We start from the raw sequence: 27,177 nt of genomic DNA, 5'->3' as shown, positions 1-27,177 counted from the left end.
CAATAAAAATCCTATTAATCTCAACAAGATCTTCCATATCATGTGCATTCTCTTGCTTACCTTTATCCCTACTATGTGTGTGAGCTGATGGTCCCTATTTGGCCTATGTATCACATTTTGAAATAGAAACCTTCTCCTTATCCTTTCCATAGACTGAGATGGAGGGGGAGGCATGAGAAAACGAGGAGGATACATTGAGGGATTGAGATTTATCATTAAGTCTATGAAGACCCTTTGTTCTATTAGTCATGGATGTTCTACTAACTACAATAACAACTCTTCGTTTTTCATTAACCCGATCCAAAGCCACCTTTAGGTTCATAATATTTTCTTCATGGCCTTAACATCTGTCACCAACTTCATATTGAGGTCTAGCAGGTTGTTCTATTATCTAAGGATGGGGTGTTCAAAGTGCTATGTCCAACAATCAGATCATTGATCTTGCATTTCAACCCTGAAATCTCTACAACCACCCATTTGAAGAAATTAGTTTGTCTATCTATGGCATCCTTCACCACATTCTTCTCAACCCCTATATGCACCAGCAAGGAACCCATGTCTTTACCCACAAGAATACTCTCATCCACTTCAACTAGGATTTCAATATGGAAGTCTAGATTTTGTTGATCTTCATCGAGACTAGGAGGAGTACAACTATCTACATTTCCTTTCAATTTTTTCTTGGCATCATTGTTGCCTTCAGAGGACTCTGGGGGGGATTTTATTTTTACACTAAAAGAAAAGCCCAACTTAAAATTACTGTTATTAACAATGGAGCATGGGGGCATGGGGTCCTTGCCCTTTTTGGCAGAGCTAGGACTTAGGGAATCTGGGACAAACTCATTAGAAGGTATATAATCAGAGTCTCCCTTGTCAGAGATTTCCTTATCAAAATCATACCCCTTTCCCTTGGTAGAGGTTATTTTTTGTCGGTACCCAGGTGGAAAGTATCTTCATCAAAAGATTCAAACTCTGTGGATTCATTAGTGTAGTGCCAATGGACATTTTGGGAATAGTGGATAATGTTCTTTTTAGAGGTTGAGGGGTGCAACTTAATCTCAAGGTATTTAGCATGTTCCATAATCAAAAGAATTAACCCCTAATGAAGAACATGGGATCTCCATTTTTTCAGGTGGGCATTTACACTATTACACAAGGATGAAAGCAAAAAAAAGGAATTGAAATACATCTATCATGCCTAAAATGGTTTAGAATGGTGAAATGATAAGTACAAATTCTCTTGTAGCAGCTATTAAAGGTAGGGTCCCTGACGAAGCTGGAAAAAGGGTCCCCGATGAATTTTATGGAGAAGTTGGTTGATTACGATAAAGGTAGGGTTAATCTTGCAATCTCCAAAATAACTGAAAAATGGAGTAACGGGTCTTTTAAAATCCATGGTGTGAGGTTCAAATTGGATGCGGGCCTCATTGCAACTGTAACAGGTATGCTCCACTCAGGGCTCAATTTTTTTAGAGATCTTAAAGTTTCCAATAATGTGGTTAAACTTTTTCACGTAAGGGGGCTAAAATTGGTAAAGCTACGAGGGATTATTATGATGCCTCCAACATCAAGAAAATTTGGGGCTAGGTGTTGAATGCTATCATGGAATACATAATAGTTGAGGGTTGTTTTACTAGGGCCCATACTTATCACTTTGTGATATTAAACCACTTCAGGCATGAGAAAAGGGTTTCCCTACCCTACTTTCTCTCTAGGTCCTTGTCGAGTCTCTCAACAAACAAAACAAGAATCCCTCGAACTCGGTGCTTCATTGTGGCCTCATTCTACTCATTTATGAGCACTGCAAAATCCTTGCCATTCAAGAAAACAAGAGGTTGTTTGCTTCTCCAGGGAAAGGAAAGAGAAAGCTGGAGGAAGGCAAACCTAGCAAGGAAGAGTCTATTCAGAGCAAAAAGAGAAAGAGCACCACTAGGATGAAAACCCAAGATGACAAGAATGACACAGAGGAAACTGGAAAAGATGGCAGTGAAATGGAAATGGATGAGTCAGGAGGTGAGGAATGTTGGAAAGACGAGGACGTGGGTGCAGAGGAAGATGAAGATGAGGATGTGTCCGACCAAGATAGTCCAATTCACAGTGCTAGCTTAGGCAATGACAATAGCCAGCCTATGGGGGATAAGGATGATAAGGATAATGAGGAAAAATATATGGATTCTAAGAGGGAGAAGAATAAGGAACCCGAGAAGGAAATGACTAAGGATAGTCTGAGTAAGGATAAGGAGTGTGCTGGAGAAGGGTTATTCCTAGATAACCTCAAAAACCTTACTAAGGCTAGATTGGGTTTTGATAGATGGACATAAGAATTTTTGAGAAATTTGGAAAAAAATGGGAAGCAGATGGATGAGAAAAAGAAGGAAGACAACAGGAACCAGAAGCAATGGAAGCAAGACATGGAGGAAAAAGCTAAAAAGATGGCAGCTCAGATTGACTATCTAGAAGAAGGTAAAGTGGTGATGAAAAACTTGTTGGGAATGATCCCAAATATCTTGTTTGCTGTTACAATGAACCTAGAGGATATTTTTAGGGTCCTTGAAAACTCCAGCTCTCTCAATCTGGTGGTGGTCCTCGACATTGATGAAGAGGCTATCGAGACTAGGAGTGGGGAAGCTATGCCTGGTGGAGCGGCAAAGAAAACTAGGGCGAATGTGAAGAAAGATGCTGCGACGTTTGCTAAGGAAATCCCTAATCTTAGGGATAATATCAAAGATCTGTATGGGATTAGCAGTAACTTGGCTAATGCCTTGAAAAATATAAATTAGTTTTTGTGCTTTGTCTAGTTTGGCTGGTTATCGCTGGTTTTTTGGGGCTTTTTAGCTGGTTTTTCTAGTTGTTATGCTAGTTTTTCTTATGTATGTTCCTTTTGGTTTCTTAATGCTTTTATCTCGTAAGGATATTTTGTAAAGGGTTTCGGGGCCCCTTCAAAAATTGTTTTTACCTTAATAAAAAACTATGTATATTTTTTTAGCATCAATGTTTCTGATCACACTTTATGATCCATCATCTGGATGAGAGAAATGAGAGAAAATGGATGAATTGTAGACTAGATAGCTTAAAAAGGAGAGGGTAGATGAGAAGCACAACTACCTAGGATAGGAAAGGACACAATAAAAATAATAATAATAACATAAATAAATAAATAAAAGAAGAAACACTAAAATGACAAAGAAATCGAAATAACAATCAAGACAAAAAGGAATGGAAAAAGAAAAGAGAGCATGCATGCACAAAAGAGTAGACACACACACACACACACACACACACACACACACACATATATACATATATATATATACATATATGTATATGTATATGTATATGTATATGTATGTGTGTGTATAGATATCTATATGTATACATGTATATGTATATAGATATATAGATATACATGTGTATGTGCATGTATGTGTGTGTGTACATGTACATGTAAATATATATGTATATATACACATACACATACACACACACATACACATACACACACATACACACATACACACACACACACACACATATATGTATATATATACATGCACATGCATATGCATATATGTATATACATATGTACATGTATGTATGTATGTACAAAAACCTATACACACACACACACTCAATACGTACAATAACATACATATATGTGAGAAAATAGATATGAACTGTGGAAATTTGATATCTAAAATCAATCTAGTTATAGAAAAACTTTTTTTGGATAGATACAATCTTTTTTCTAGGTAAAAGGTGAAGAATCACCTATATAATGATGAAATCCTTGAGGTATGAAAAGAATATTTTTCTCGAATGCAATTTGGCTATCAAAGAGATTTTTCCATATGAGATGAAAAACTCTTTGATGGATGAATTGCATTCGAGGCAAATCTTCTTTTCAAACATTAATGATTCTAGCATTTGGAATAAGTCAAGAAAATATTTTTATTTAGTTAAAGAAGGGTATGCATCTCTTCAACAATTACCTCAGCCTCCTTCAAGATGACCTTCTCATTTATGTTGCGGATTAAAGTGTCTTCCTAATGCTGGGGCTTTTGCCTAGTTGTCTATCAGAGGCTAAATTTTGTTTGGGATGAGACTCGATGGACTAGGCATCAATCACCTATTCAAGTGTGTTATGTGTAGTCAAGCTTATGAATCTTCTGACCATCTTTTGATGGAGTGTAAATTCATGTAAAGTATATGGTCTTGGTTGCAAGGATAATTACTATTTTTTGGCCCACTACAGGGAAAGCTCTTGTAACATTTTCAAATTTGGTTGTCTTTGAATCCTTCTTCTACGTTTTCCTGTATTTGGAACATTTTGATCCCATAATACTGGGTTATACTTTTTGGTACACCCTGATTTTTGCTGAAATCATACGCTTTTTAGAAAATATAGTGATTTAAGCCTCAAGAGATCTCATTTGAAATAATTAATTGAAGAGAGTTAGATCAAAGCCCCTCAAATCAAAATCTCTTGCATAGAACCTATCTACTTTTAAAGCATAGTTGCAATGAAGTCCCACTTGCACCTATCAAAATGTTTACAAAAAACCACTCTTGAATTAGCTTTGGGGGGGTCAAATAAATTCATTTAAAAGTTTTTGTTTTTTCAAGTATGTAGTCCTTATTATAAGCTTTCCAAATAGTATAATTTTTAAAATGTTTAATTCTCATGATAGATTTATGTTTTATTTCTTATGAATGTAGGTTTTTCATTGAACATTAAGGATTGCATTTCATACATTTGGGAAAATTTAGAAAATAGAGAAAAGAATTGTAAAAAATATATTTTCCCTTGATAATGATATCCTCGTTTCAACACAAAAATAAGAAGTTAATTCAAACACATACAAAAAAATGTTAGAATACACCTCTGTCCAAATATAAATTACTCCAACTTCAAAAATTAACTAAAACAAATATATGCAACAAAAAAATATGAAAAAATATCCATCCACTAGATTTTGTTGGGACAAATATATATTTTAAAAATTAGAATTTCATTCTTGCTATAAAAAATGTTATGCACTATGGAATATACATCACTTCTGAAAAATGCCAATTACTGTAAATATCAGGTTATTAAAAGTTACATTACACTATGGACAATTCATTTCTAATTATTTTAAAAAATAAATTAGAATGTATATGAAAAATCTCACAAATCAGTAGTTTACTTCATCTTGAAATTTTTAATGGTTTAATAGGTACTATAAGTGTTAGAAAGTAAAGATCTAGTGCAAAATACTAATTTAAGTGTCAAGTTTTGGCAAAAAGTGTAACCCAAGAATATGGGATCAGTACCCATCTATTCTCATTTGGAATATTTGGCTTGAGAGGAATAGTAGGATCTATAAGGGGGGAGGAATTGGAATTGGAACAAATTCCCTTCAAAATTGAGTCCTCTATTTTTGTCCAAATCTTCAAAGGTTAGAGTTTTTTCCTCATGAGACAATTACATCTTGAAGACTTGGCCACTTTTCAAACTTCCTCTTGCTAGTAGATCGATAAAACAGACTAATTAGATAAAATTGAATTTTGATGGGGCCTATAGAAGGAACCAAGATATTCAAGGGAAGGTGTAGTTCTAAGATATCATTCTAAAATTGTCATCAAGACAACCTGTAAATTTGTTCCCCTTGCAACAAATAATATGGTGGAGTTCTTTTTGCTCTCATTATGACTCTCGCATTTGCAATTAAGTGTAGTGAAAGATTTAAATACATTGAAGGTGATTCAATGGTGGTGATTAGAGCTTTAACTAAATCTCATACAGATTCTTGGCATTTGAATTATTTATTACAACTGGCTATGAAGCTAATGGGACAATCGAACTGTTATATGATCGGGCATTGTTATCAAGAGGCTAATGGTTTGGCAAACAGTCTGGCTAACAAGCCTATAAGAGATGGAATCCAGTATGCTGAATGGGACTATGTTCCTAGTTGACCCCTATTTTGTTTTGGATTATTTTTGGATGATTCATTTTGGTTGATATGTATCGGATGATGCAATCAATGGACATACTTGGATACAACTGCATTGGTGTTTTGCACTTCACTCGCTGGTTTGTTCTGTCCTACATCATGGGAGTTCCATTTTTGGAGCATATTTTGTACCTATGCCATGTGCTAAATTTGGCCCTACACTTTTAATCCCCCTTGTGACATCATTAATCTCGCACCATCATTGGGTCTTTGGAAGCTTGGATGGGTTTTTTATAGTAGCTTCTTTTGGTTGTTTATATGTGTTATGGGATTCAATTCTTGGATCTCTTTCATGCGGATGAGATTGCAATCATGTTTTCTCCTAGCTTTTATTATTTATTCTTTGGTTCGCCTTGTTTCTTGCCCATTCCACTCATGGCCTTTTGAATTTCTCTTGCCAACAAGTATTTTGAGGTGCAAGGTGGTGACGAGGAATTATGCTTCAAGTTATGCTCAGCCTTCACCATCCCATTTCACCCCATGGAAGATGCACTATCACCTTGCGTGGCCCAAATTGTCTCATTTGCAACTCTTTTGTGCTCCTGTCATTTTCTACTTCCTATTTTTCTTTGATTGTCAAGGATTTTATTTGGTCGATTGACCACACCAAGCTCCTTGTGGGTAGTTATGTACACCTGAGCCTCTTCACTTGGCCAAAATTAAACAACTAGTTGGAGAATTACAATATTTTTTGTGGCTCTTCCCTAGTGGGTGGTTTCATTTGCAGAGATGAGCTCTTGGGGATTCACTATGGAGATAGGAGCTTCATCTACCAACCCATTCCATTTCGAACTCTTCTCTTATCTCCATAGTGAATGGGTTGGTAGATGAAGCTCCTATTGCTTTTCATCAGTGGCTGTGGTTTTACCAGAAGGTAATTGAAGAACCCCTATTTTCATCTGTTGTTGCTCGGATCTACATTATCCATTTTCTCTTTTCCCATTTGGATGTGGATCAACATGGGTTTCCCTCATCATTTCATAGTCCAGCTTTTGTTGCAAGCTCAGAGGATTCATCCACTGGAGTTTCGAGCCCGGGTGATCCCACAGTTCTCTCATGAATGTTGCTTTTGGACGTCTGCTATGAGCCTGTGTCTTTTGTTCTTAGTGTCTAAGTTTTAGATGGTTGAGTCTTATTCTTTAGTTTGTAAATACCATACAGTTGGAATGTTTTGGGGTCAGTTTTTCTCCTAGGGTTTGTCGTATCTTTGTAACATCTTGAGGGATGAGTATTTCCCCTCAAGATTGGTTTGGGTTTTTGTGTGATGGCCGCATTTCGATCTCTGAGAATCCTTCTACACATATCCTGGATGGATGAGGATTTCCCCCTCCATTTTGGTTTGTACTTCAATTGTAATTATTTCCACTACATTAATATAATGTTTTAGGTTTCGACCTTTTGTCTAAAAAACAATCTTTTCTTATAATTATATTAAACATTAAATGTATTTAAAGATATAGATACACATGACGAAAAGAAAGACACATACTTGAATGAAAGATAATAAAATAGTAAAAATTAATAGATCCAAGAATTAAATAAGAAAGTAAAATAGGAATCTCAAATTACAAAGAACTAGAAGAGGAAGAAGCTGAAGAATTAATAGGTTGTTGAGGAGACCCTAGTATACGAGTGAATGCGGAGAATGGAGTAGTGAGGGGCAAAGGAGGACCATCGAGATACAATAATTTAATTTATGGATAACTATTTGTTCCTTGGTATCGCTATCTATATCAATCAACCTAAAGTACATATCCATTCGTATCAACAAATCCTTTGATGCATACCCTCCACTTATCCCATCATATTTAGGATATTGAATTTTTTCAGTTCCTAAATCAATGGACCCCTTTGTCATTACATTTTCTCTACTTAGATAATAACCATGGAAAGGTATTGAATAATTATTCTCGTGGTCAAAATGTAAGGGTTTTTCATTATCTATATCCTATTCCTTTATGCCTAAATATGTGTCATGTTTTTTTTCATTGTTCTTGATAATTTATGAACATTTATATTTATATGAAGGGAGTTCATTTTCTCTTGAAGCTCTTGTAGTGACAGGATTTTTTATGGTATTATATTCATATTGGTTTCTTAAAAAAGGGTCTTATTTATGTTTGAGTTGTTCTCTTTATTTTCCTTACACTCTATCTTTATGAAAGGAAAAACAAATATGTTTTAGTTTCTATGTGGAGAAAAATTATCATAGTAATTTCTAAAATAGAGGATTATATTAGAAATAATTATCAAAATAAATAAGAATTTTTTCACTGGTGAATTAGTCCATTTATAATTATAAATTTTTAGAAATATATTATTTTTAGAAATACAAATATCATTGTTAGTGATGGACTCATGGAAGGAGGATCCAAGTAAAAGGATTTTTCAATCATGTAACCACTTTCTCATCTAAATAAATAATTTTAATATGATCAATATACATATATATAAACTAATTAATATACTTTATTCAAATAAAAGAATGCAGGAAATTAAAATGTGCAAGTGTAATATACATCAAATTCGCCAAAGTGAAATATAAGAAAAGGTATTCCTAGACTAATGTGTGCATTGACTAGGATCAATTTATTTTTCCATACAATGTTAGAGATGTGAGTGGGTTTGGATTCTTGTACACAAGGGAGAGCCATGCTATCTTGGACTTATAATACTTTTTTTTGATTTCATGTGATTGGGATTTGTAGAATGTGTTTGGAATGAAGTAGGCTAATAAAGGAAAATGAATAAATATAATAAAATGGAGTAGATACATCATGAAAAATAGGAAAAGAGAGAGAGAGAGAGAGAAATATTTGACATGTAAACATAGATAGGAACTTGGCAACAAAATCTCAAGTTGACTATGTAGGACAAAAATGTTGGGTGTTTATTTCTAGAGATGATAGAGGCCTTAGAGATGACAAAGGATGGAACCAAGAAGCTTCTCATACCTATCTCCTAAAAATATGGGTCAAAGTCACAAGACATCTTGACATTCCAAACCCTATTATTATGGTTTTGCATAATATAGAGTCTAAAAACAATTGTTACTATCTACTTTGTCCATCTATAAGTTTTCCATTATCAAATCTACACATGAACACATAGAAAATAAGAAAAAATAGGTTATGTTGTACAGAGGCTTGCCAAAGTCAAACCTTGTGTTGGTATTCCCACCTCCACAACAATGATGGTGAAGGAGAGCATGCCTTCACATAAAATGAGGCTAAGGACAAATTCTAAAATGGCAATATTACCTTAGGTATGAAACCCTCTCAATAAAGTATAGGATATTTTACATTTCCCTTTTATTCGGGTCAATTAGTATAGGATATTTTAGCATGTGAAATTTTTCAAGCCGAGCCTAGAAATTGGAATCTTGAGAAAAAAATTATTTCTTCGTTGTAATAACATGGGAGTAGAAACAAGAATTAAAATAGTCAAATTGAATGGTGTTGAAAAAAAGATAATGATATTATTAAAAAGCATGTTTCTATAGTAGAATATTACTTGCGATTAGATGCTACTCTTTCTAGGTTATAGCTCATTATTTAGAGAAAGCTAACAATTTTCAAGGGACAGTTATTCAATCTTTTTTTAAAATTAAGTAAATTTCTTTTCAATATTTAAATCATTGATAGTTATAAAAATCTCACTAATATTAAGTATGAATATTGAGTAGTTAAAATTATAGTTCAATAAATCAAAGTCAATGTATCTAAGGAAGATGCATTATTTGTAGGAGTAGAACTCCAAAGCCAGGATCATAACTACTAAAACCTTCACAAGAGAACCAAAGATATCACCAGATGAGATAAAATACATTAAGTCGAGATGTACATGTGCTTGCTTATATAGGCACGAGCTATAGAGTCAGCACCAATGAGGTGCAAGAGTAGGCATAACCACTAGCCAACTAATGGAAGACAATCTAATGTAGATAAACAAGAAAATATAATAAAGCTTACATACTATCTAGGAAAATGATATGCCTAAGAAAACCTAAGATTGTGAATAAATATTAATTTATTCCAACAGCCCCCCTTAAGTGCAACTTCAGGCGAAGAAATGCAGTATGCAATGAAGATGTTATATTGGTCTTGGCTATAAGGCCATGATAGGTACCCATGTACAATGCAAATGATCTCTTACAAACGGAGAAAAGGAGAAAACCTCATGGTACAAAACTTCTCTACAAAAAAGAGATGCAAATCATGTACAAATGCAAGCTGAAGTGATATATGGAGGTCTCCACAATATCCCTCAATAACGACATCCATCACTAAAATACAATACAATTACCCTTCCAATGAAGGGATAGATTGAGACAACATTGCACCCCCTTGATGAATAATCACCTACAAAATGGTAAGTGTCTGAACATGATGCCATGCATACAAATAGCTTGTCACCCATAAGAAGAAACAAACCCATATAGAAATGTAGGAATGCCTCCCAATCCAAATAGGAATGAGTAGGAAGCTAAAGATGATGTCTTTGAATTGCTCATGTCTCCTTCTCCATGTTGATGAAGTCACAATCCAACTAGGTACATGCGTAATCAATGAAGAAGTTGACAAATTGGAATCAATGTGGAAATTGGCATAGAGCAAGCTCCAAAGATGAATTGATGACCCGATTAAGTCATCAGATAGATATGTCATCCATCAAATTTGAAAGACAAACTAGGCAAATTGACCTGATAAATGGTGAAATCAATTGGATTAAGATGCTCCATTGTGAAGGAAAATTGGGGGGATGAACCTAACCAGGTGGATTGACCTGCTCCATTGTTATGAATTAAATCACTGATATGAAGCCCAATCAACAAAAGAAGGGAGTTGGATTAAGCTCTATGACGGTTTGACCCTTGGACACATACATGACCACCTACAAAGAATGGACAAAAGTTTCTCAGAATTGAAATTTTTTTAACACCTATGGGCTGACCCACTAGATGTACATATGACCCTCAATGCTAATGGGAAACAAAATATTAGCCCACCACCAACAAGAAGGGGCACCGCTGCGATGAGCGGCGCTAATGGGTGGATAGGGTGGTGGGACATAGGCCACGCCACCTTGAGCTAGAAGCTCGTGAAAATACATGAAACCCCAAATACAATATATGTCAGCTGCTAAATTCAGCTCCCACCGCCAAATAGTAAGACAAGCCATCACTCTCAAATGTACTCCATGAACCAAAACGATACAGCCAAAACAAGAGTTGCTAGCATAGGAAAGGCAACTGGCTGATGTTGAGCGGGCTAGGTAGGTCTGTTGGAGTGATGATCGATTGAGAGGGCTCGGCGTTAGGAGTCGCTGAGCAAACAAAGGAAACAAAAGCAAGTTGACGGCTTGATAAAGAAAAACCAGCGGATGGAGATAAAGAACAGGATAAGGCCTCGAACTCGCCACCAAATGTAAACACTCCTCATCTAAGAGTAAGATACCAGGCAAAAACAAATCCGTCCAGATATGAACAGATCAAATGCAATCGTAGCCACCAAATAAGGCGAAATAGAAATTTGATAAACTTTCAAACACCAGAATCGTACCAGACAGTCTGTGAATCTGCGAACCCTTGATACCAAAATAACCAGAATATGGCCTTCTCAGATTTCGAAGGAGTTCCAAGCTAAAAGGCTCTGATATTATGTAGGAGTAGAACTCCAAAGTCAGGATCACAAGAGAACCAAATATATCATCAAATGAGATAAAATATATTATTTTACTTCAATAATATTTTTAAGGGGTTACATGAGTTGCATGAGTAATTTTTCAAATAGATAATTTACTTGTTATGTTTTTGATTAGGGGAAAAACAGGTTTTGAGGGGACCCGAAACCCCATACAACAGGTTTTGAAGGGACCCGAAACCCAATAGGTTTTACCGGGATCTAGAACCCAACAAAGTAGCCTACTAAAAGAAATAAACTATGAGAAACCACAGCCAAAATCCAGTAAAGATGACTAAAACCAGCAACAACCAGCATAGTCACGCCACACCCAACAAAGTTACAGCTCCAAACTATAGCACGAAATAGTAATAATCGAGGGTATACTAAGCACCCTCAGCCAACTATTAGGGTTTTGAAAGGTACCCCTAACCTTCAATAACAACACCAAATTACAACAGATATTCATACAATTTGAATCTGGCCAGTAGGGGTTTTGAAAGGCTCCCTCAACCTTCAAACTGGGTTTTAAAATGGAACCCAGAACCAGCAACCAGGGGTTTTTCCAGGCACCCTCAACCTTGAATGATGAGCTTAGAACTCCAAATACAAGATTTTCCCCAAACCAAAGACACCAGAAAGACAGACTATGCCCTTTAAATCTATTAGCAACAGTCCTACCTAAAGGAAAAACCAGGAACCCACAACTAGAAAAAAGAGGAAAAAAGACCCCAAAAACCAAAAGGAAGAAGGCCAAACCAAGAAACAACAAAAAGGAACCAGTCTAGGAGACAAGCTGGGAGTCTGGAAAAAAGAACTTCCAGCCCCACCCAAGGAGACTCCCAAGAGAGAAGAAACCAGCATCCATAGCCAGCAGCAAGAGGAGCACCAAAAGTTGAAAATCTCCAACATTCCATCTCTCCACCTCAATAGGAAAGAGCTCCACCTCTACAGGACGAAGAATGAAGCAAAAAGACAACAACCAACACTCTCCAGCAGCAAGCAAAAACCAGCCCTTTCCCCTCCACCAAATATTCGCCTCAATAGGAAATATGGTCACCTCTAACAGACAAGGAGGGGAAGAGAGAAAGAGCCAAGAAACCCCTCTCAAAGGTTCACACCAAAGACAACTCTGCAAGAGGAGCGCCAAAAGTTGAAAATCCCCAACATTCCATCTCTCCACCTCAATAGGAAAGAGCTCCACCTCTACATGACAAAGAACGAAGTAGAAAGACAACAACCAGCACTCTCCAGCAGCAAGCAAAAACTAGCCCTTACCTCTCCACCAAAAATCCACCTCCATGGGAAACATGATCACTTCTAACAGATAAGGAGGGGAAGAGAGCAAGAGCCAAGAAACCCCTCTCAAAGGTTCACACCAAAGACAACTCTCCACCTCCATAGGAGAGTAGCCTAACAAAGAAGAACCGAAAAAGGAAGCTCCTTTCAAGAACCAGAGCGCCAAAGGCCAGAACAACAACAAATCCTCAGCACAAAGAAAAGGAGAGAATACATAGAACCTCTCCACAAGAGATCCACCAGGGTCCCAGATCTGCCCAAACACCATCAGGATAACACCCCCCACCAAAGAAAGAGCATAAAAAAGGCCATTGATAGGAACCACGGCACACCCCTGATGACCAAAAATAGAGGCCACAAAAAACCCTTGCCAAAATGCCTCCATCGCTGTCGTAGCCTCCACTCCTTTCTCAGAACCAAACTCCTCCACCCACCATTCCAGCAAAGAAGAGCCACGAAGAGCCCCATCAGTCGACATAGAAGGCGAAAGGAGGAGAGGGATGAAATCATCTTCATCCGCAACATCGTCTTCCCCCATCTTCTGCAACTCCTACATAGGAAACCCCTCCCGCTCTCCCGCTCTCCATGACCTGATTCTCTTTATGTTGTGTAGTATAGAATGATAAATATTTAACTAATTTAACGATTTAGTAACTTTATTCATGAATAAATTTAGAATTAAGTTACTAAAATTATAAAGAAATTCTTTCTAAATAATAATTGAAGATATTATACTAACCAACATCAAAATTAGAGGAAGAATTCAAGTAATATCAACATTTTTATATAGATTTTGTTAAATATACACAAAAATGTGAATATATTAAAATAAATTTCAAACATTAAGTTTATTATTAAAATCTTACAGGTGAATCAAATATTATTATGATTAGAAACTAATAATGTTATGAAATAGTTAATGATTGATAAATTTTAATTATTAAAATTTATTTTATCTATCATTAATCACTATTAATATTTGAACTACTATGTTAGTTTATGTGACCCATCTTTCAACTTATTTATATTACACTCTACTTTGAAAACAAAGATTATGCTTATTCTTTTTATTAGATTTCAATTATCATGTTCCATATATATAACAATAGCTATGAATGAATATCAAGTTTGAGAAAATATAATTCTAAACATTTATCTAATAGATTTTTTTGTTTTTTAAAAAACAAAATTTGAAATCAACATCATTTAGGTGCCTACAACATGGACTTTGCCACTACCGAACATTTATCGTATAATTGCTTCAATTTAAATAGTAGCATATTCAAATTCCATCTGTAAGCTTTCATATTTTATATGATCTTTAATTTGAAGGATTTTTTTACTTGTTTAAAAGGTTGTGTTTGATGTATTATTGAAATTTTTTACTATTTTATAATCAAGTTTTTATTAATCTATTATATTTTAAATGAACATTCTCTTTCTTCTCTTTACTTTTTTTTAATAAATTATGCACATTTATATCATGTTAAAAATCTGATGTGTGTTATTGTAGTTATTTGCTAGTTTTGTATATTTTGATTCATTTACTTGATAGAATTTAACTCGATAATGTTCTGATGAATGGATTAGATTCTATGATCATAATATTCCAACTTATATTTAAAGAAAAAATGAATTACTAAAACATATTAGATACTTGATTGTGTTCCTTTATATTCCAAGACATATATTCTTTTAATTTTGTCACAAATACATTTTCTTTTTTTAAAAACTTTGCTAATAGTTTGTAAAAGTGAAAACAAATTACTAGAATAATTTAAGAAGATGCTGAAATATATGAAATATTTTTTCTTTCATACACCAAGACTAATGTTGAACATTTGTTACAGAGATCTATCGTACAATTATTTTTCAGGAGAGTTGATAACAAATACAAGACACGTGTAAGCATAACAAATAATTTATCTTTTGTCAATTAGACATATCAATTAAGTACTTTTTATTTTAAGCGTTTATATATACTCTTATTATATTCTTTTACTAATATAATTTAATAAAAATTTTCAAGGAAATAATTTATCTGTGAAAGTATGGAATCCTAAACCTAGTTGATTTATATATAGAAGAGTAGTTGAAAATCAAACAATCTTATTAGATCTCTTTCCACAGAATTGTATTGTCGTATGGTTTGTCTTTGCTTTTGCATCTACTATAGATTTTATGCTTAACTATTGTAGTCGTTAAAATTTACAGGAATTTGATACAGAACTCATTTGACAGCAATGTCTCTAATGGAAGGTTCGCTTCCAATCTATTTGACATTTTAAATAATATATGTTGAATAATTTTTTTATTATAAGGTAATAAGAATACAATTGACTTTAGTGTTTCTGTGTAAAGGAAGAGTTAGTATCTGTCAACAGCCACTGAAATGTACATGTTTGTGTTGAAAATGAATTGACTCCAGAGATCAAGCTTATTTTCAAAGAGGATTCACTTGCAGAGATCCACAATGTGAGTTCGTAAGTAGTATTATAGTATTTTTTATCTTTCTTTGTCATTGTGATTCCTATATATAGTTATAGGAAATGAAATAATGCTACCATTCATTAGCAAAATTATATAATAGTTTGGTGGTATAATATCGAGGTATATATATATATATATATATATATGGAATTTAGAGGTTTAGTAATTCATATATCAATAATAGAAGAATTATATCTTCTTATTTGAGATGAGATATTTAATCTTTCATTTGAATTACAATTATTGATTAAGATTATCCTTTCAAAATTATATCCAATTAAAATATAATGATAATAAATGTACATCTTAATTAAGTGTTAGTTTCAAGTCAATATTAGTTGATGAACATACAAAAAATCAAATAGTCTCGATCATATTCAAACATCACATGTTTGCATTGTGAATGGTTCAACCATAAATAATCTATACACAAAATAGCTAGATCACACGTATGTCACACATACATAGGTGATTAACACTTATGCACCTCATTGGTACATATGGGTGTTAGCTCAATAATATGTTACCTAGATGCATAGGATAGCTAGATCATATCTACATCAAAAGTGAAAAATATAAATCAATTAAGCATCTCACATATACATAATATGAATGATTCACACATTTACACATTATTATAACTTTCACATACATCACACGTACATAGCGTGACTAGCTTAAATGCATCCATTGTGTACACAATAAATAATTTAAGCATTAAATATTCACATATAGCTTAGCTATAAAATAGAAGTGGTTGTGGTCTCATTAAAAGAATCTTCCCCTTCACTCAACTTACAAATACATAATCCCATACATGTACCTTAGTATAAAAAGAGGAATTCGGGTCCATTGCCTATTACATCATGGGTCCCATCCTTTTTCTCAATCATCTACTATCTAGGATGATATCAATCATCACATACTACTAGATATCATCACTAGAAAGAGTAACAGTATAACAATATACATAATAATTGAGGTTATTATTACCTATATATATAATGCTTGACTCACACACATATAGTAATCAACTAATAATAGAAAGATGATGGGACACTTATCCTTTAAGTGCATCTTAGCCATAAATAGTGTCAACGCTTTTCATATTACATCATGGGTCTCATCTTTACCCTAGTTTTGTATATCATTTGTGACAATGTGCAAGTATTTGATACTACTTACAATCATTATTGGATATAAGGAGTGTAACAATAACATCACATAACCTCATTAATAATATTTATATATCCTAATGATTCTTTCAATTTGATGGGTGTTGACATCTACCAGCTCCATGCCACTAGTGAATGTCAGTCCAATGAGGTACGAGGTATTTGCTAGTAGATATTACGTGCACGGTAATGGTGAAATATGGTTAAGCCCTATTTTATCATGGGTTTCTCCTAGCATTATTAACCTATGTTCTATAATTGATAATTAGCTGCAATTGAAGATATGATCATTATCCTATGTCATCCATCACTTGCATAATACTAATTCCAACTAGTTAGACCATCCCTATATATTATATCATGGATAGCTATTGGTATCCTTCACCTATGTGCTATTAGATAGTGAAGCCTAGCTAATCTATATGATTTGAAAGATAGTTTCTAGAATCCACTAGTTACATAGTATTGGTAATAGTTTATTATCCACATGGGGTGGGTGCAAGAAGTTGGGTCCCAATTCCGCGGAAGTTTGTGAGCAAAAAAGTTTGCCGCTAGAAACGAGTGCCCATTTTTTAAGAAACGGGCACCCATTTAGCTTCGGAGCTCTGACCCATAAAAATAAAACGAGTGCCCATTTTTTAAGAAACAGGCACCCGTTTAGCTTCGGAGCCCCGACCCATAAAAATGAAACGGGTGCCCATTTAGGATAAGACCACCGTAGAGAAACGGGTGCACGATTTTTAGAAACGGGCACACGTTTCTAAAAATGGGCACTCGTTTCTAAAAACGTGTACTCATTTCTAAAAACGTGTACCCGTTTCTAAAAACGGGCACACGTTTCTTAAAGTGCTATAAATTTCAAAACAGGTGCTCATTTTTTGAATTTTAAATAACGGGCGCTCGTTTCATACAAGATGGAGAGGGAAACACACCTATGCCTCAGTTTTGGCTTCAGGTTAGGCTTGGTGGGACCAAGCCTATGCTTGGACCTCCAAAAAAATGGCTAAGGCACTGGATTACCAGATTTCTACCTTGCCGTAATGTTTTGAAGGTCTTCCTGATCATATTTTTTGATGAAACAAAAACCCATTAGAGCTCTCACTGTCCTAATTTCAAAAATGTAAATTTCATAGTGATATGATTAGTTTTAATATTTTTGCATTATTTATTAATCAAAAGTGGTACCTAAATGTAAAATAGTGAGGTTTAGTAAAACTTTAATAACTTTTTTGTTTTTAGGTTTTTTTGAAAATAAATTATATGACATCAATCTACATACAATTATTTTGAATATTAAAAAATTAAAAAAATGAAATTTTCATCAAATTATTGTGGTCCTACACCAATTTTTTTGAAAAGGTACTTTATAGTCAATTAAAAATTAATTAAAAAAATATATTCAATAAAAAAATAAGAAAAAATATTCTCATCAATATTTGGTGTATTAGGTATCTTTTCCTAGAAGGATTTGCAAACATTATTTTATTTACGTCAAAATATGGTGGTCGTACACATGTGTGGTATGGTCCTGAAACAGACATTTTGAAAAAGTGGTTTTTAAATGTGCCTACTAAAAAGAAATTTCTACCATGTGGGTATTGAAATAAAATTACATATTTGAAAATTAGACTCTGAGCACTACATTTTCTATTACTAAAGTTTTTTCAGATTCAAACTCTAAGTACCTCAAATTTTGACATCAATCAACAAAAAATTTGAAAAATAGGGAAAACACTTCCACTTTTTGTCCAAAAGTGGGACTCAACTTCTTGCACCCATGTGCCTATATTAGACTCAATTCTAAAGTGGTGTGGCCACTTTTTAATCATCCATATTTTTGCACTTACCTACTAATCGATATCTTAATGCACTAATGATTGATTATTATAGGTTCCTTTATTTTATTTTTACAAAAAAAATAGTTAAAAGAAAATTAATTTTAATTTTATATATTTATATTTGTTACAAATGGAGAGATTGAATTGATTTTTTCTATATCTGAATTCATAGATCCATAGATCTTTAAATAGATAACATATATAGATAGCCATGTCTCTTGAATGAGATATGACTCTCCATGACAAATATTTTGGAGTGTGAAGAAATATAGTTTATATTTTAAACACCCCCTATAAACTTTATTTTATTATATAATTTAACTAGATGATGAGGGCTACCTATAAAAAATAGATATATTAGCTACCCATGTCTAAATAAAAAAATATTTAATAACAATAACTTCTTAAGAGAAATATTATGATTCAAATGCACTTAATTACCTTTGTCCATCATTATCCATACTAAGATGTCTATCATGTCTATATGAATGGAGCAATTGAAGTAATTTCGAATAATCTCTATGGTCGAACCCCTCATAGATTTAGCAATTATCAACACTACAACTTTTAAGGTTGATCAACGATCTTTGTGACCAATGTTACAACTTTTTAGGTTGATCAACAATCTTTGTGATCAAAACCTTCATAAATTTAGTAATTATATCTATGATAAATACTATTAATGAAATTTGTAATCAATGATACTTATTTTTATATTTAATGCTCCAACATTAAACCTCATTCCTTTACATGGATATAATTCAGGTAGGCCTTATAGTGGTTGAAATTGTATTAGATTAAAGTGGAGCCAATTTATCTTTAGATCTACAAAATATTAATATAGAATTACATTGAGTCTTACAAACTTACTCTTAGTTTAATAATTTGCATAATGTCTTTCGAAAAATATTTTTCTTTCATTAAAACAATTTGTCACTCTATTTTAAATTTTTAACTTTTAATATTTTTTATTATTTTGGAATATGAATATTTATACTTGTACAAGATTTTAAACATGTATATATGTTTTGATTAAGTAAAAGTAGGTATTTGAAAGGTACTCGAACCTTGTACAAGCCAGGAGAACATAACTACGAGAAAGAAAAGTGCCTGGTCACTTCAAAAAGACAAAAAGATCCCACCAAAATGGATCAACTTACATAACATAACCTATAAAACCAGTAACAGACAACAAAAGGAAAGCACAATGATAGCAAAAAGATAGGACCAAGGAACCCTACAGAAATAGAGACAGAGAGCTAAATGCTTTTCATGATTTCCTTAGCATGAACAACCATTTGTTTCATGTTGTTCGCCAAGGTCTTTAATTCCTCTAGCTCATGACCTTTGATGTCACCCTTGATCTTTGTGTTATCTCTAATCGTCATATCATGACCCTTCTTGTCTGGCTGCTCTTTATCACCATCCTTCTCAACCTTGTTCTCAAACCTGTTGATAAGGATGTTCATGTTATCCACCGAAGCTTTGAGGATCTGAAAATTTTGGTCAGCAATCTTCTTAACATTGAGTTCCAACCTGTCGATTTTGCTACCCAAATTGTTCATTTTATTTTCCATTTCCTTGGTGTCTTCCATCTTATTAACCTTGTTTTCCATTGCTATAATTTTACCCACCATGCATTCAATAGCTTCAGCATTGTGCGGAATAGCAACTAGTTCTTTAACATGTTCCGCCAGGGGCTTATCACCAACTGTAACTCTTACTATAGCCTTTGTATCAGTCTTCAAACTGTTGATATCCTTCACCATGGTAGCAATGGTCTCACAGAAAGCTTTTATGGTATCATTTTCATCAATACCCCTTTTATCCCCTTTATCCTCCTTCTGTAGACTTGTGCTATTCAAAACCTCAATGTTGCCCATTACCGGGTTAACCTCCCCTTCTTTATCCTTATCCCCAACCTTCTTGTTTTTATCAGTATCCTCTTCAGAATCAACCAGAATATGGTCGATGTCTTTGTTGTTACCCTTTTCAGTATTCTTCTTCTGAGTCTGCTTTGTAGTGGCTTTCCCTTTCTTTGTTTTAACAATTTTTTTCTCTAAAGATTTAGTTTCAGACTCTGACATGTCTAAGTCCACCACAATCCTTTTCCTCTTAGCCTTATTCCTCCCTTTTTTGCTAGTCCCTTCCGATTCTCCCTCAGTCTCCGATTCAAAGTTGAATCCACTAGCTTCACTCTCTGTAGTCTCATCTCTTGCATTTTTTTAATTTGATATGGTTTTCAATGCACTTCCCCTTAAGCATTTTATAAACCAGGACCATAAGCCTCTAGTGGAGGGAATGGTCACCTTTAGGATCCTTCTGAACCTCCTTGATGGTGTGATCCATAGAGCATGCCAGGTAAAAGGAAAGCTCACCTTTTTCCCATGGCAAAAATGGTTGAGTAAAACAAAGTGATGCCCATAGGCTCTGGTAAACCTACCGTCTAAAGTAATGTAGGCAATAGAAGCAAATAAAACAAACCTCCATGGCCTGCAAATCCTCTTTGGAGCATGGTAGGAGTTGTCAATTTTAATCATCTTTCTCATCTCTTCGTCCATGACTGGAAACTTATCCGCTGCTTTATCTGATATGCTGCAATCCCTATAAAATTTCATTCCCTCAGTAGTCATCCCTGTAACCTCAGCAATGACCTCCTCATCAACATTCAGCATCTGGGACCCGACCAAGATTTTACCATTTTTCCATTTTTTGATGAAATAGCTGGTAATTGTGGGATCTTTCCCACTTAGCTGCTCCATGAAAATATTCAAACCCCCCTGCTGAAGGATATCCCAGACATCATTGTTCTTTTTCCAGTCAGAGCAAGAGGTGGGTTCAAATCTTTTCTTATTACCTCCCATTTTTTTAGCACTTCCCTTGAAGTTCCTTCTCTCGGTTTGATATCCTCTCCTCTGGTTTCTGTGGTTGCCTTGTAAGAACGCCCAGAATCCATGCCAGATAATTATGATAAGACACCTATATAAATGCTCAATATCTTTGAAATAACCCTACATTGAAAAAGGTGGATGATGCATTAGAAATAATGATTAAAAGTACCACGTTGCCTAGCCTGGCTCTGGTCTAGATTAAGAAGGGATTTCATTTCACTTGCAATCTCACTTTCACCATGACTAGTAATGATGTCTTTCGATTGGCAAGCCAGGTTGGCAGCCCAATCAACACAGGAATTGGCCTTCCTATACACATGTGTAAAAACACACATTTCAAATTCTTCGCTGATTTTCCTAGTTGCTTTAATAGCATTACTAATAGACCATGAAGGCAGGAATTTCATATTTAAACAATTGATTATATTCAATGAGTCTCCTTCACACCAAACTTTAGTGCATTTAGCTTCCTTAGCAAGGATCATCCCATGGTAAGCCACCATCGCTTCAACAACATGATTTGTCTGATTTCCTATGGGAATACTTTTTAGGATTTTGCAGTTCCCCCATTCATCCCTAAGTACCACTCCACATCCTGCAACACTCGAGTTACCCTTTGAGGCATTGTCAAAATTAATTTTCATCCATCCTTTGGGCAGACTGCTCCATGTCACACCCTCTCTAGGGTTGATATGAGAGTGTTCTTGACCCTTTTAATATCCACTTTTTGTAGATAAATTGATCATCCTTATCTTGGGGATTATCAATGTCTCCTATGATATTCATATTTTCCACTATATTTATTTTTATCTTCTCAAACACAATTTTTGCCTTAGAAACCTTTTCTCTGAACATTCTATCATTTCTCTCTTTCCATATACCCCAACACATATGAGGAAGGGCAATTTTCTAGAATAAAGTTGTGGTTTTATTCCTTGAAGGATGATGCCAAGAGTTGAAAACCTCCTAAATCGACTCAGGGAAACCCCAACTAATTTTGAAGTGGTCCAGATAGCTTCCCTAGACATCAGTAGAGAAAGGGCAATGAAAGAGCTTCTACTTACAGAGAATGCAAACACTAGGCATACTAATACCTCTTTTTCTGATATTCTCAATAGTTAGAATTTTATCTTGTAGGGCAGTCCAAAAAAAAATGTTAATCTTAGGGGTGAGACCTTTCACCCATGCCTTAGCCCAGCATGGGCTTTCCATGTTGGAGAACTGTTGATGATACAAAGAAGCCATAGTGAAAGTACCACTAGCTGTGAGTTTCCAAATTAATTGGTCTTCCTCTTCAACCCTTACCATAGAGTTCATAACTTTGTTCAATCTGCTCAATTACAACATGTATATATGTTGTATTTTTTCAAATAGATTTATTGATCTGTCCATAATACAATTGCATATGTTTTATCATGGATTTCTTCTTTCACTTTTTATTTTAAATTATTTTTTCAAAATAATTCTTTAATTTAACAACACTATAGGGATGAAGATCTGAACACATTTATTTTCTATGTCGTTGTCTATGACAATGAGAGCACTACATACATTGCATCCCTTTATTTGATTCAATTTTGAACCTATATTACTTGTAACTATTGAACAATCTAGAATACTGAGGGGGGTGGGGGTGAATTAGTATTCCTTTTGTCAAAAAACAATCTAAAATTATCAAACTTAATTTAATCTCAATTAGCCTTAGCATAAAATGATATATCCAATAGAAGTGAAATGCAAGACATACACAACCATAAGAGAGACACCAAATTTTTATATGTCGAGAACCCAAATGGGAAAAAAAATGGAGGGTAAACTCGCAAGATAATATAACCAGTTATATGGGATTACAAGGCTCGATGCCCAGATTACAATGTCTTGCTATTGGAAGGCTTACTACTAAGAGAAACAAGTATGAACTGGAAAAAATTGCATCTACATATGCATGAGTTCAATTCCTAATAAGCTTAGATATCACCATAATAGTTTGTGATAGATCTGGCTAGGAATCTCTGCAAATTTTTCTCAATATAGGTCTATACCAATTCACTATTGCACCAATTCTGCCTTCACAATTCAATCTTTGATCCTCATATTCAACCTTCTATCTCTCACACACACCATCATATTCATTTCACTCCTTTCTTTCTCCCTTACTACTATTAAAGCATAACACTCATATATATACACCACCGGTATAAGCATCGAGTAGGCCTCAAAGAAACTTTTCCCAAAGACGCTCCAATAATCGAATCACACACTACAAGCACCAAAGCAAAAACAAAGATATAAAGACATTCAAGGTCGCCCGAACACAGAATAAACATTTCCTCAAACTTCCACAAGAACATGCTTCTGAAGCACAAAAAATGCGATCCAAGTTAGCATAAACAAGTTAAAGACATAAATAACTAATCACCAAAAGATTATCATTAGACACCAAAAAACTAAAGGAATTCAGAGTTCATAGAACTATCAAATACTACACAACCAAATATACTTCTAGAGCACAATATCTGAAGCACAACTTATGAAACACAAAAACTTGAATACAACAATCTTAAGAAATGATTACTAAAATACCAAAAGTGTTCTATTATATCTGCAATGAGACAAAAAATGAGGAGCACTACAATTCTGAGATAAGTCAACTGAATACTAATAGATTGCATTGCATATATATTTGGAGCACAAACTCAATTCCCACAACCAACACCAAAACTCAGACACTATGAGAAAGATATCCACCTACTAACATTGTACATTTTCTGAGCAACAATCTACCGGAAAACATACCAGCAACATACTTACAATGACTGCTAGCTGCCTTACATACATACATACCTATCTTCCACTACTCTGAACTGTCAACACTCTGCATACACTGCATATTGCAATATCCGGACCAATCCAGATCATCGAGATTGACATAAATGGCAAGCAACATACATTTGTAACAGTAACATCATCTGTAAATTATTTTTCTCTAATATTTAAGTCCTTCATTTGTTAGCCTCACTCTTGGTTCAATAGGCTTCAGAATTGCTTGTGCATGTTTTCCCCAAAAAATCTTGCATATCTTATTTTTTAAATTATCTTAAAATCAACATTTTTTGGGAGAACATTTGAGTGTCATAAATTGTACTCCTTTAATTATGAGTCCAATTTCACACTCTCCTTAGCATTTCTTTTAATTTTCTCATTCCTCTAAGTATCTTAGGACATTTTCTTGTCTTAAATTAATTCTTAGCTCAAGATTATGAATCCTATTCTATTTTAAAACTCCAACACAAATTCTTCTTTGGGCCCTTACTTTAAATATGCCATTTATCTTATATCATTTTAATCTTTTATGTGTCCTATCTCATTTGAAATTTCAATACACATTTTCCTCTACCTAATTATTGTCATTTTTCATATAAATTACATATATGATAGTATGGCCCTGTTATCTTGTTACTCTTGAAATTTAGACCTATTTTGTCAAGACACTAGTTACACCCAATGTCCAATGCTTTTTAGCTAAAAGTTTAGGAGGAAAGTGTGGGTCTCACCATTTTTGGATCTATCCTTGAAGTGAAAAATTATTATTTTAAGTCAATGAATTTACCTTGAGAACCCTATATAAGACATCACTCCCTATTCTTATTATCAATCCACAACTCTCATTCTAAGAGCAATTTTTTTTTTTAAGGAGCAAATCTGGGTTCAAGGAGCAACAAGCTACAACAAGGAATCTTCAATTATGTTTTCATAATGGATTTTATTACAAGTTTTCATGTTATTGCTTATCCTAAGAGCATTGCATCATCAGTTGAAGGTATAATCATTTCAATTAAGCATTTACATTCAAGCATTTACTTCAAATTTCTATTTCTTTCTTAATCACAATTGATGTAGAGTTGAGTCCAACCTAGGGTTTGAGTGAGGCAAGCTCCTATGTAAACCCAACACCATTTTTCTCCTCTTTTGTGTAGTTGTAGGTTTAGAAACATGTTTCAAGCTCATACTGAGGATATAGGAGCCTAATTGTCTTGAAATTATCTACCTAAAGTGACATTTTAGTTTAACTTTATTTTGGAACCTAACAATAAGCCGTTGTTATTTCTTTATATTTCTTCCTTTATAGAATTTTAAATATAAGTTTCCTTCTAATTTTTTTCTTTACGACAACCTAAATATTTAATCATTTAATTATTTTTCACACAATTACAAAATCAAGAAAAATAATAAAATGGACCTACTATGGATTTTATCCACACCAAAATTTCCTTCAACTCTTAGAATATCAGATATATATATGAAAACTTGCCTCTTTCCAAAAATAAAAACTTCTCCAAGAAATGTGGAGAGCACTCAAAATGAGACAATTGCATTTAGAAAGTACCAATGGACTCATCTTGATTTCTTGAACTCATTGCCACTATCAAAATTACATTTCAATATAGTTGATGTTCTTCACAAGTTTTGAAAATTTCTTGGAATGGACCCGAAAAAGGCATTAAACAATAAGAACTACGATGAGTTCTAATGCCAATTGTTAAATATGGAGAGATTGAATTGATAATGTTTATTTCCAAATTCATAGATCCAAATATCTTTGAATAAATAAATTATATGGATAGATAGGTGTCTTACATGAGACATGACTCTCTATGACAAATATTTTGGAATGTGATATTTGATATTTGATATCACTATTGATTTATGTAATTTATTTTTTAAAGACAATTATATGCTTTTAAATATTTTTAATTTTATAGTTTCATCATCGTCTTTTTGATACCATAAGAGATAATTTTTCATGAGACTATATAGAGTAAAACTAATATTATGCTTTTGATGCTAATATTGATAATACGTGGTAAGCTATTATTGTAGAATATTTTCTATTTTTTCTAGTTATCTTAAGTTAAGAGATTTCTTAACTGGTGAATATGGAGCAATCACCTAGGTTTGAGATTTTAGGCCACGAAAACAATTTTTACAATCTAAAGTGGCTCACTATGGACTCAAGCAAGCCCCAAGAGCTTGGTATAGCATAATTGATTCCTATCTTTTGTAAAATGGTTCAATAGGTGCAACAATAATCCTAAATTGTACACCAAGACGAATGAGTAAGGTGAGATTATGTAATTGTTTACTTGTATGTTGGTGACTTGATATTAACGAGTGATTTATCAATTGACATATTCAAAGTAGCTATAAAATAGGAATTTGAGATGACTGATTTGAGCTTATAAGGTACGTTTTTGGTATTGAAGTAAATTAGAATGAAAAGGTATATTAATTTTACAATCTAAGAATGTAACTGACATTTTGAAGAAGTTTAACATGATGAATTTAATGGCAGCCCCAAGACCAAGTGTGATAGATTTTGAAATTGAATACGGATGACAAAGGATCCGATGCAAATCCGACTTTATATAAAAAACCTTTTGGTAATCTTATATATTTAATAGCCACAAGACCAAACATAATATTTTTAGTTAGTCTAATTTCAAGGTCCATGGACTCTTGAAAATTTTCTAATTGGCAAGCAGGGAAAAACAAAATTGAGATATGTAAATTGAACAAGGAATTATAGAATTCTCTACTCAAGGTCAAGTGATTTGAAGCTAACAAGATGTACATATAGTGATTGTGCAGGCAGCATAGATGATAGAAAAAAAGCACTTATGATTTTTTTTTTTTTCATTTTGGGTCAGGTGTAGTGTCATTGGCTTCAAAGAAACAACCAAATGCCACTCTTTCATCTGCTGAAGCAACAAAGTATGCAGCAACTATAAGAATAGAATGTTAATAGA

General features: G+C 33.8%; 1 protein-coding gene across 1 annotated transcript in view; it reads left to right on the top strand.

Annotated features, from left to right (window-relative positions):
• Positions 1-27,177, top strand: part of LOC131065978 (probable LRR receptor-like serine/threonine-protein kinase At1g07650) — a 107,351-nt gene that overhangs the window by 67,618 nt on the left and 12,556 nt on the right. The window contains exons 14-16 of the mRNA XM_058000625.2: positions 14,827-14,880; positions 15,191-15,235; positions 15,405-15,451. Of these exons, the coding sequence (XP_057856608.1) occupies positions 14,827-14,880; positions 15,191-15,235; positions 15,405-15,451 (146 nt within the window). The remainder of the gene's footprint in view (positions 1-14,826; positions 14,881-15,190; positions 15,236-15,404; positions 15,452-27,177) is intronic.

This window comes from Cryptomeria japonica, chromosome 2, assembly GCF_030272615.1.
Source record: "Cryptomeria japonica chromosome 2, Sugi_1.0, whole genome shotgun sequence".
NCBI lineage: Eukaryota > Viridiplantae > Streptophyta > Pinopsida > Cupressales > Cupressaceae > Cryptomeria > Cryptomeria japonica.
This window is presented reverse-complemented; position numbering and strand designations above follow the sequence as displayed.